A 12,414-nucleotide genomic window follows, 5' to 3' on the forward strand; every position below is an offset into this window, starting at 1 on the left:
TAGAGCCACCTGCTAGTACCCACATTCCTGACCTGCTGCTCCAGAGGGGTCAAAATCCTATCTTACTCATCACATTATCCCTGTAGTTGGCTATCCCATGTATATAACGGTCCTTCAGCGAGATCAAACAGTCACTCAACAATCAAAACAGAACATGAAAAACCCAGCTCCTGCCCCACCAGTCTTGCCTCCTAGCAGTCCTGCCCCATGACAGCCACTTAAACCCTGAGCTCTAGACACTGCTGGTCAGCTGAAGCCCTGAAATGCACACCCTCACTGCCACAGCGGCCCTTACTAGGGCTGATTCTGGGTGTTCACTGTTAAAGCCTTATTTCTGGGAATACCCAGGCGCATGTTTCTGGAAGAGAGATTGGTCTATGAATCAGTGAACTGAGAAGGAAGTAAGGAAGACAGCCTCACCCAGTGTGGGCGGGCACCGTCCGATCGGCTAAGGGCCTACCTAGCACAGACAGGCAGAGGAAAGGTGAACTCTCTCTCTCCCTCTCTCCCGCAGAGCTGGGACACACTTCTTCTCTTGCCCTTGGACATCAGAGCTCCAGTTTCTCTGGAACTTCAGACTCCAGGGTTTGCACCAGTGCCCCCTGCCCCAGGTCCTCAGGGCTTCAGACCCGCACTGAGCCCTGCTACTGGCTTCCCTGGTTCACCAGCTTACAGATGGCACAAGGCGGGAGGGGTGGCCTCTCCACTCCTAATTCCTCCTGGTTTCTCTGGAGTACCCTAACATCCTGTCCCCTCCAGCCTGGTTTCCTACCACCCTCACCACCCAAAGTTCCCCTAACTCTGGACCTTCCCCTGCTATTTCCTCTCCCTGAAACACCCTCTAGGAACTCGCTCATCACCACTCACTTCTACAGGGATAACCCCTATCCAAGAAATGGCCTCCTCCAGGAAACCATGCCTGATCACTCCTGGGTGTGGTACTGAGGGCCTCTTCTATAGCCCCAACGCCCCTGGCATCCCTCCACCATGGCTCTCAGTGCACATCTGCCTCCAGCACCCACCAGATCCTAACTCAGGGCAGGTGCTGTGTTTGCCTCTCCAACACCCAGAACCACCCTCAACACATTCAGTCAGACTGAGTAAGCCTCACTTACCAGTTACCATTAGGAAAAAAAAAAAAAACATACAATGTATCATTTCACTGAAATCTTTTAAAATGTGCAGATGTCAGCCTCCTATCTGTAACACCAAGGGGACACATCCAGGGATCACAGCAACAAAAGCATCACTCGTCACAGCCAGTCTTCAAATAAAGAGGAGATGCAAGACGTCACTAGGAGCTGCCAGCCAGTCCCACACCGGATTCCTGTAGAGAAGAGCGAGGACCTCACCAACAAGGCCTTCTGGCCACACTGTAAACAGATATAAACAGAGCTGTTGCACTGGGCAGAAACACAGACCACAAAGAGGAGAACTGTGAGACAAATGCGCCCCAGGAAGCCTCACCAGCACCCCCAAGCACTCTGGGTCAGGGGAGGGCTGTCTTTAGGAACTGAGCACAAAGTGACTTGGGAGGGAGCACTTGAGATGGAAGCTGGGGAGCTGTCACAGATGGCTACATGGAAGCCACGCGCCTGACAGCGTTGACAGTATCAGATTCACAGTGTGGATAATGAGTAATAGCACCCATGGGCAGGGACCTCAGATAAGCAGGCCACCAGCTAACACAGGAAGCACTGCTACCTGCCTGCACAAACACAACTGCACTGCCACACTTGCAAGGAAGGAAAGAGGCATCTGAGTCCAGGGGAGGAGAAAATGAGAGCACGTTCCACTTAGAAAACAGCATTCGAAGAATAGATGGGATTTTAAGAGGGATTCAAGACCGAACAGTTTAGGAAAACTGCTTGTTTGTTAACCTGAGCCAGCGCTGAGACTGATGGTAAATTGATTCCACATCCTCCTCTGGCCTGCATCACCCAGGCACAAACACCCTCTCTTAACTCTGTCCCATCCGTACCCTCACCAACAAATGGCCCAGGCTCCCACAATAAGTAAATCCTCAGGGAGGCCGGCGCCGCGGCTCACTAGGCTAATCCTCCGCCTTGCGGCGCCAGCACACCTGGTTCTAGTCCCGGTCGGGGCGCCGGATTCTGTCCCGGTTGCCCCTCTTCCAGGCCAGCTCTCTGCTGTGGCCTGGGAGTGCAGTGGAGGATGGCCCAGGTGCTTGGGCCCTGCACCCCATGGGAGACCAGGAGGAAGCGCCTGGCTCCTGCCATGCCATCGGATCAGCACAGTGTGCCGGTCACAGCGCGCCAGCCGCGGCAGCCATTGGAGGGTGAACCAACGGCAAAGGAAGACCTTTCTCTCTGTCTCTCACTGTCCACTCTGCCTGTCGAAAGAAAGAAAGAAAGAAAGAAAGAAAGAAAGAAAGAAAGAAAGAAGGAAGGAAGGAAGGAAGGAAGGAAGGAAGGAAGGAAGGAAGGAAGGAAGGAAGGAAGGAAGGAAGAAAGGAAGAAAGAAAGAAGAAAATGCTCAGGGAGCCACAGGGGTTAATCTGCCTGCCACCTTCCCCATCCTCTGCACCCACCTGCAGGGGAACAGGATTGAACCCTACTCCTACTTAGGAGACATCACCACAACCCTCATATAAAGAACCCTGAATCATCACAGAACAGTCCCTCCCTCCTTCGCTGGCCACCAAGCCACCTTCATGTTTTCATTAAGAAGCCCCTCAACTCTGCCCCTTCTCCCCACACCCACCCCAGCCTCTGCTCTACCTCAGTCTGCTCCACCTGCCACAGCACTGACAGCCTCTTGTCCTCCCCGCTGCCAACTCCACAACCTGGTTGCACCTACTTCAGCAGATCTGCCTCTGCACAGGAGAGCTGATCATACCTCCCTGGTACAAAACCTTCCAGAATCCCCTTTTTAGGAGATATAGCCCAAACTGCACTTCATGCCCCAAGCCAGACTTTCTAGTCTCCATCCAGGCCAGCGTCCCACAAGTCCTGCACTTTATCTCATTTGCTCTGCCCAGAGCAATCTTGCTCATCCTTCAAGATCCAGGTCAGGTACATCTCTTCTTTGGAGTCCTTGCTAACCCCTGAACTAGGGTGGCCAAGCAGCCCCGTGTGTACCTATGGTGCTAGCAGAATCCTGAGAGCACTCCACTTGCTCTCCTACTACCCTGCTTTGCACAATCTGTTATGTGGCCCTCCAACCTAGGACCTACTCTGACCCCAAACAGAACAAGTTACATATAATTGCTTTTTGCTAGACCTTGCCTATTGCTCACGGACAGTAACTGTTTTGTTTTAACTCATTAAGTTCCAAGTTTTCAGTTCTGTAAATATTTCAATGACATAATACTGCCATAAATATTGCTCAATTTAAGTTTCTGTGTGTGTGTGTGTGTGTGTGTAACGATGGGAAATAATGGTTTAAGGGAGTTTTCCAGTATCTGAAGACTGTTGGCATCTAAGAGGTACGTAATGAACACTAGTGGAAAACAGAAATTATTCTGATTCCAAGAAAATTATAGCAAATTATTCTCACATCCCACATTGGAATGCCTGGGTTCAGGTCCTGACTCTGCCTGTAGTTCCAACTCCCTGTTAATGTGCACCCTGGGAGGTAGTAGGTGACGACTCAAATAGTTGCGTCCCTGCCATGCACATGGGAGAACTGGACTGAGTTCAGGGCTCCTGGCTTTGGCCTTGCTCAGCCTGGGCTATTACAGGCATCTGGGGAGTGAATTAAAGGATGGAAGATTCTCTCTTTGTATGAAAGAAAATTATGGCAATCAATTTTATAAAATCTTCATCTGAACTTTAAAGGGGAAAATGTTCTAATCATAATTAGATCTTAAGAGTCCTGGGTTGGGGGCAGGGGTCTGACCTATGGTTAAGAAGCTGGTGAAGATGCCCATGTCCCAAATCAGAATACTTCCGTACAACTCCCAGCTCCAGCTCCTTCTTCCAATTTCGTCCTAATGCAGACCCAACAGGCAGTGGCAATGGCACAAGAACTTGGGAGAGAGAAAGGAAGTATGGATTGAGTTTCTGGCTACTGGCTTTGGCCTGGCCTACCCCAGCTGTTGCAGGCATTTGGGGAATGAACCAACAGACAGGCACTCTCCCCTTCTGTCTGAAATTCTCTCTTTCCCTCCCTCCTTCCCTCCCTCCCTCTCTCTCTCTCTCTGCCTCTCAAATAAATAAATAAATCCTGAATGAAAAAGTAGGCCATGAGAGCATCTGTCACACAAGCCATTTCTTTCCCTAATACAGTGTTTCCCAACTATTTTTCATTATCACCCCAAGAGGCCATTTTTGACCTTTTTTTCCCTAATTGCATCTCTCCATGAAATGTTAATACCACAGAGCTACACATCTGTGCTTTATGGGGTTCAGAATGATTAAATTAAAATTATGAAAGTTAAATTAGAAATGTCAAAGCTAGAAACATGTACTCATAAGCATATTCATTGATAAACTTTTAATTTAAAATATAATGTAGCACATTACATATGCAAATTACCAACTTATATAACTACATAATAGTATTGTAACCAAATTTTTCAAAATACTCAAAAGTATTATTTTCCCAGCAAAACAATTTTATAAAGATCTTAAAAGTTATATTTTTAGTGAGCTTCATTTTTGTTTCATATTATATGCCTTAACTAGCTGCTACATACTCATTCAGATCTTGATGATATTTTCTCTTCTTAGCACCTGACATAACTATCGGCAGGCTGATTAATAAAACTAGATAATAAAATATAAACTATTGCATTTAAATCTCAAATTCTGAGTCACACAAATAAAACCACAGAGGCAGCTAATGATAGCCTGTTTTCCATTGCAGAAGTTGCCAATCAAGACACGACTTCAAGATCAAGCCAAAGGCCTGTGCTGTGGCGTAGCGGGTAAAGCCTCTGCCTGTAGTGCCAGCATCCCATATGGGTGCCAGTTCAAGCCCCGGCTGCTCCACTTCCGATCCCGCTCTCTGCCATGGCCTGGGAAAGCAGTAAAAGATGGCCCAAGTCCTGCCATCTCCTGCGTGGGATCTCCAGTGTGGGAGATCCGGAAGAATCCCCTGGCTCCTGGCTTCAGATCGGCACAGCTCCAGCCATTGCGGCCATCTGGGGAGTGAACCAACAGATGGAAGACCTCTCTGTCTCTCTGCCTCTCCTTCCCTCTCTGTATGTAACTCTTTCAAGTAAATAAATAAATCTTAAAAAAAAAAAAAAAAAGATCAAGCCAATGCTAGAAAGTGCTCCAGTCACAGCCATCTTCTTTCCATGGATTTGCTGTAACTGATTGTGCATGTATTCTGTACAGCTTCTGTGAACTTGCTGTAAATACTGCTCACATAATATCCAAGGAAGCCAACTACAGAGACCTCAATGTCAAGAAATAAGATTTCACCAACTGCGCTCTGGAGAGCCAGGAGCCATAACATCTCAGATGTTTCTACCCCCATGAGGATGCAAGTCCTAACCTCTGTGCTCACACATCTCCCCTCCTAGCACCTATAAAATAAACAAAAACCTATCGTGTCCCCAAGAAATCATTCATCCCACAGCTTTCATGGCAGCTTCATTACCATCTCCTTTGGTACTTGGAAAGAAAAAGAATACCCACTTTATTGGCCTTTCTCCCAAAAAGAAGCCCCTTTTCTCCCCCACAAAAAAAGCAAAGTTTTAGAGCTGGAAGAACACTTAGAAATGGGGTGCCTGCTTCTTCATAAGAGGAAACTGAAGGAGCCCTCAGAGGTTGAGAGCCTTGCTCATTCAAGGTCACTGTCTGGTTCACTGTTGTATCTCCAGGCCAGCATAGGGCTTGGCGCCTAAGTAATCAGATGTTTGCACACATCAATGAATGACTGACTATGGAGCAAAGAGCACTGAGAGTCCAGCTTACCTCATTTGTAGCCTAGCACTTGCCCAACTATACTACTTTGTCCTTTTTCACTTCCCAGGAGTTTCAAATAATGACCACAGACCCTGTCTCTCACTCCTCCTAAGTGTGAAAAGTTTCCTGGCTGAAATGAAGGATTTTAGTTTTACAGACCCACAATCCAAAAACAAAGTCTTAATCCTGGAAAGAGTCCTCCAGCTTATTTACAATAAGGAACTTTCCACCAGCAACCCAAGGACACTGAGTCCACCGCACTTCCCCCGCACTTGCTTGCCTTGCTTTCAGCTCTTTATCCTAGAGTTCTTGTCCATGTCATATCTCCCTATCCAGACTGAGAACCCTAGAGAGCCAAAATTGTGTCTCCTTTTTCTAAGGGATCCACCAAGTTTGAACACAGAGCAATGCCCAACAGATGTCGCAAAATTTATACCAACAGAAACAGTGCCCCATGAGCAGACTGGACATGAACAAGAGCTTTGTTTCTGCCTTGCTCATCTCCTAGAAGCATAGTTGTGCCTAGTATGTAATAAGAGCTTACCAGTTGATAAATGAAGGATAGGGCAAAAACTGAAACTTTATTAAGCAGTTAGTCATCCAACATTTATTTACAAAGTATGCCAGGCTCCCTGCTGCTTTGCAAACTACCTTTCCCATAGAGCTAAGCCTTGGTCATCGGCTGATAGGTGTCCATACTTGGGCTCATCTTGTAGGTAGTGGACATAGCGAGGGTGCCCATTTGTCAGCATGGCTGGAACAAGCCAGCATTCATTATTAACACCATCTCCTCAACAATGCCCAGCTCTAGATGATCATGTAGTTCTAGGCACAGCAAATCTTTCTGGAAAAGAGACCTAGATTCAAAATTGTCACTCCACATTCATTCCCACTCTTGTTTCTCCATTCATAAAATAATGAAACTAAGTGGCTACAGTTATAGGGAAGCAGCTGGGATATGGGACCAGGACCATCTTGCAGGAAGCTTTGCATGGGAGGACCATGGATATTTAATATACAATAGAGCTGGCGCCGCAGCTCACTAGGCTAATCCTCCGCCTTGCGGCGCTGGCACACCGGGTTCTAGTCCCGGTTGGGGCACCAGATTCTGTCCCAGTTGCCCCTCTTCCAGGCCAGCTCTCTGCTGTGGCCAGGGAGTGCAGTGGAGGATGGCCCAAGTGCTTGGGCCCTGCACCCCATGGGAGACCAGGATAAGTACCTGGCTCCTGCCATGCCATCGGACCAGCGCGGTGTGCCGGCCGCAGCGCGCCGGCCGCGGTGGCCATTGGAGGGTGAACCAACAGCAAAGGAAGACCTTTCTCTCTGTCTCTCTCACTATCCACTCTGCCTGTCAAAAAATAATAATAAATAAATAAATAAATAAAAATTTAAAAAAAATATTCAACAGGAGGAGGCTGGTGTTGTGGCATAGTGGGCTAAGCCTCTGCCTGTGGTGCCAGTATCCCAGATGGGCTCTGGTTAAGGTCCCGACTGGTCCTCTTCCAATTCTGCTCTCTGCTCATGGCCTGGGAAAGCAGTGAAAGATGGACCCTGCACCCATGTGGGAGACCCACAAGAAGCTCCTGGCTCCTAGTTTCAGATCGGCTCAGCTCTGGCAGTTGCAGCCGTTTGGGGAGTGAACAAGAGGATGTAAGACCTTTATCTCTGTCTCTCCCTCTCCCTGTAGCTCTCTCAAATAAATAAATAAAATGTTTAGAAATATATATATATACACACACACACAACAGGCGGCCGCAAAAACTCTTCAGGAAGGACGTGAAAGCATGAGCCAAGCACCACAAAAGTGTTACTAACTTTATTACAGAGAAGAACTGAAACAGGAAAATACAAGAAAAAGCGCTGGCTCCAGGTCATACCTAAAGACAGCCTAAAACTATGAATAAAAGTTGCCAAGGATGAAAATAGCAACGAATACGCTATTTCATCATTTGCCCTTATGAGTAGTGGAAAACTTTCAACTCTACACAGATGCATCTTAACACACTCTGTTCTTTGGGCTGCGGTCTCGGGACTCCCAACGCCAAGGGCAGGTGGCAGGGCAGGTGGGAAGTGCCCGGTAGACCACCTGCCCTCCTGTCTGCCAGAAGTGGCCAGGAGCTGCAGTTCGGCTTTTGTTTTGTTTTTATTTGGGACCCACGGCACTCGTTGTCAGGAGTTCCCTAGCGTCAGCCCGCCTCCTCCAGATCTTCCACTATTGCATCATTTGAAACCAAAAGCTCCCGAGTTGCGACGTGTAAAATCCCAGTCGGCTAAAATGGCAGCAGCCGTAGCTGCGGGTGCTGCGGCGGAGCCTCGGCCTCCCCTTAAAGAAGCGCCAGAGTGCGCCCTCTCCGAGCCGAGCCGCCCGGTGCTGAAAGGCACAGGCGGTGAATCCACAGGTCCGCCACAGGAGACGGCGGCGGCGCACGAGAAAGAGGGGAGCCCACAGGAGGCGCCCGCCCTCTCCGCCAACCCCTACACTCGGGACCCCCCCGGGGGACCGCACCAGGCAGCCTCCTGCCAGGCGGGCTGCACAGACGCCCCTCGGTCCCTCTCGCCCCGAGCTGGCTGCCTTAATTTCCACCGACCCCGAGTCTTTGGACTCTGCCGCCGGCAAACTTCCACACAAGGTGAGATTCCGAGGTCGAGAACCGTCGCAAAAACCCTAGAGGACCGGTGCCGGCACTGCAGGTTCGGACCTCGCACAGCCCAAGCGCCCGCGACTCCGAGCTGCGGGTCCTCCGGCCCCGCTGGCTCGCACCCAGGCGCAGGGTCCGATCCATCCCCAGCCCGCGGGACGCCGCGGGCGCCCACCAGCAGCCTCTGCCCCTACTGCGGCGCTGGAGCCCACACGTCTCAGAGCAGGGACAAGGGGGCGGGACCTCGGCCGCCTCAGTCCCCCCGCCCCGGGGTCCCCGTTCGAGGCTCCGCAGCAGTGCCCGCGCTCCCCCCATCCAAGTACCTCGTCCGCTTCCAACTCCGCTCGGTTGCTTACGAGCGCCATATTCCTCCTCCGGCTGCTGCCGCCCAAAAGCCAAGAGAGGAATCCAGGAGCCGACACAGTTTCTCAGCTCTGGGTTCCACGCAGCTTGAGGGAGGGAGGAACGCGGAGGCCCGGCGGTCCCGGGCGGGGCCCGCGCGCGGCTACGCCAGGGCTCTCCCCGCCCCCAGCCCCGAACAGCATCCATTTCCCGAGCGGAGGCCCGGCGGCCGCCCCGCCTCTAGCTCCGCCCCCTGAGGCCTAGCCCCGCCCCTCCACGAGGCTGCGCGACCGGGGCAGCCAACCAGGTTCCCGTAACGTGTCTCCGCCCCAGCCGGACCCGCGTCGGAGACCAAGTCTCTGCGGGCCTGGGCTGCCCTCTGGGACTGAACCCCAAGGGTAGCCGCCTGTGACTGAGGTGCGCAGCTGACGAGGCCAAGGGCACAGCCGCGTTCCCCCTGGGGCCAGTGGGAGCGCCCGCGTGGCCCTCGGTCCGCTGCCAGTCCGTTTCCCCGACCCGGGCAGGAAACCGGGTCTCACAGGTGTGGCCAGAGAGCAGCCTTGGGCCGCGGTCACCGGTCACCGAAAGGCCTGTGGCACGCCACTGCCCACTGAGTCAAGGGCGTCGTCTTCAGATCCAGGGACTCTGTTCCTTGAGTGTTTTCCAAAGGTAAAAAACCACGGACAGCCACTTAGACAGCTCTTCCACCTTCAAAGCTGTTTTCCCTCCCACAGCACCTGGAACCGTGCCTTGCATCTGGTGGGTGCTCAGCGCGTGCTGGCTGAGTTCAGAAGTGATTGTTGCTTCTGACGTAAAATAATGCACCTCTCCTACTGGAAAATTAAAGGCTAACAGGAGGATCAACTTTATTTTACATCCAATAAAGTTCAAGGGTTGAATTCAATGACAAGTGCATTACAAAGTGCATCCATTCATAATATAGAACTTCCCAGAAAGTTCTCTGTGACCTTTGCTGTCAATTTCTAACTCCCACGTTCAGCCTCTGGCAACCCCTGATCCGCTTTCTATCTGCTTCGTTTTGCCTTTTCTAGAAGAGTTTTATATAAACTGATTCATAGATCTTGGAGTGTTTTGGGTTTGGCTCATGAAAGATAATTTAATAGTCAGCCAATGATGACTGTAAAAACAGTTAACAGTTATTGGGTACTTACTCCCTGTGTGCCGGGACTATGCTGTGCACCTTGCATGTATGAGTCTTATCTCACTTATTCTTCATAACCCCATGAAGTAAGGTACTCTTACAGATACATAAACTCAAGTTCAGAGCATTTCAGTAACTGGCCGAGGTTAAGCAGATATTAAGTAGTGGTGTCAGGTTGAGAAACCCAGCAGGCTAACTCCAGGCCTCGGTAGATAATCATTGTTCCATACTGTCTCTAGGCAAGCCCCTCCCACCCTCCGTTTCAGTGGAGCAGCTGCCTACACATGTCTATTAAACACATTTGCAGTGAGTCACCGCTGCGTCTTTGATGCTTGCTGATTTTGAGTCACTAGGCACTTGATACTAGAAAAATAAAATGGCTTCTATCCTAGAAACAAGATTAAAAAATGTATTAGAATGTGGTGACAGTTGTACAACTCTCTTGAGTTTACCATGAAATCATTGAATTGTATATTTACAACGGATGAATTTTGTGAGTCTGTAAATTAAAGCTGTTTTTAGAAACTGGTTAACATTCTTCGGGTACTTGGAGTCAGATGTATGGGAATAGAAGGGACCTCAAGGGCGTTTGATTCCAATACCCCCTAGAAGTTTCCATGCCTCTGCCCCACCCCCTCCTTCCTGCCTCCTGTTCGTGCTTCTGTCTCTGAAGCTGGATTTCCTGTCTGGTCCAGATTCTGCTCTGCATTACTCAGGCATAATTCTGTTTCTCTAAATTTCATAGCTTCCTACATTTATATCACATCTTTTTTTATATGAGACTACCTCGTTGGTAGCTGCTTCCTCTCCCATATGCTTTGTTACTTTGTCTTATAAATACCAGCCCTTCAAATTTTGGAGAAATACAAAAGAACTTGGCTCTAATGCCATAACTGTGTTATAATGAGAAGTCTAATTTTTCAAAAATCTATTTTTATAGATGGGTTTTTTGTTAGTGTTTTTTTTTTAATATCAAGGATCACAGATGAGCAATGCCTGTGCTTCAGTTATACACACTGAATGAATAAACATGTTCTAGCCACTGGAACATCTAGTCAAATTTGCTTTTGCTCCTGCCAGATGTCAACTTTCTTTTCCAGCACATGTGTGATTTCTCAAGATCATGATTCATAAATATAAAACAGCTTGTTTCAAAGAATAATTAGTGTGGATTCATTTTTTAATAACAGAATTCCCCTGGCCAGTTCACTGCTAACATACTCTAACAGTCAAGTGAGATTACTCAGATATTCCATTTCCCAAAAGTAACTAGCATAGGGATTAAGAGAAGTATTTTGAAGCCACGCCTATTGGGAGCTTTTAGGTTTCAAAATAAATCTAATATTGCAGATAACCGGATTTTTTGAATTCCCAAACCTATTACTCTTTGCTGATGCAGGGTTTTTGTTAATGCCTGATGTAAATAAAACAGCATTTTTATCATCTGTGTAATAGAAGCTCAAATCCATAAACTAAGTGCTCATTGTAAACCATGTGTTCCTCAGTGACTGTCTCATGTTCACGTCTCAGCTCCTCCAGGAGAATTTCCCCTTCCAAAAGCGGCCCCTGCCCTTCTCGGTCACCCTCTACCACATCCTCCTGCTGCCTTCATTTTACTTAATCACTGCCAGAAACTCTGTGTTCATTTATTTGCAGCCCATGTCCCACAGCCCCACCTCCTGTACTATGATGGAAGCTCTGTGAGGGAAGGAACCTTGTGTTTTGTGTCTACAGTAAAGACACCAGTGCCCACCATTTAATGGCAGCTTAATAAATGGCTTTTGAATGAACAAATGAAAGTATAAGTTTACAGTACATTAGGCATTACTGTTCAAACCTTTGAATGCCAACGTTTTAGCATAATCCACTAATAAGAAAGATTTAAAGAATGCAAATTACAGGTAGTCTACCAAATAAATACTGCTTCCTAGGGCAATGTGGCAGGCATGATGACTCTCTTTAATGCTGGCTGTCTTTAATGCCTACTCATTTTTTCAAAATTATACCAGAGCTGAGCACTTTGAGGTCCCTTAGTGACCTAAAGAGGAATAATCCACATCCCTGAGAGAGGCTTAAATGCTAAGGGGAGAAAACCATATCATTTAGTGGAGGCTGAAATCCTGCCTTAAGAATATCTGTGTTCCCAGCATTTGGAACTGGGTAAATATTCATTTTGCCCTACTTAACTGTTGTTTGTTCACTTTTTAACTATATTATATAAGATTATAATATAGTTCTATGTTATTATATATTATATATAGTTATATAATATATAATCTTTCTAATCACCTTCCTATTTATTTTCACAGTACTTCTTCAAAGTAAGGTCAGTTTTTCAGATGAGCAAAGTGTGACCTAGAGAAAAGAGCAACAATGCAAAAACTAACCTTGG

General features: G+C 48.3%; 1 protein-coding gene across 2 annotated transcripts in view; it reads right to left on the reverse strand.

The window, feature by feature from the left end:
- The window catches only part of TTC39B (tetratricopeptide repeat domain 39B), a 146,389-nt gene extending 137,267 nt beyond the window's left edge, over positions 1 to 9,122 (reverse strand). Inside the window, exon 1 of one of the 2 annotated variants that reach the window (XM_070052366.1) lies at positions 8,842 to 9,122. Coding sequence is in view for 1 of the 2 variants with exons in the window: in XM_008254654.4 (XP_008252876.3) it covers positions 8,842 to 8,883 (42 nt within the window). In the remaining variant the exon portion in view is untranslated. The remainder of the gene's footprint in view (positions 1 to 8,841) is intronic. The other variant, XM_008254654.4, reaches the window with a different exon arrangement.
- Between the last annotated feature and the right edge of the window lie 3,292 nt (positions 9,123 to 12,414).

The sequence above is a fragment of the Oryctolagus cuniculus genome, chromosome 1, assembly GCF_964237555.1.
Source record: "Oryctolagus cuniculus chromosome 1, mOryCun1.1, whole genome shotgun sequence".
Taxonomy (NCBI): domain Eukaryota; kingdom Metazoa; phylum Chordata; class Mammalia; order Lagomorpha; family Leporidae; genus Oryctolagus; species Oryctolagus cuniculus.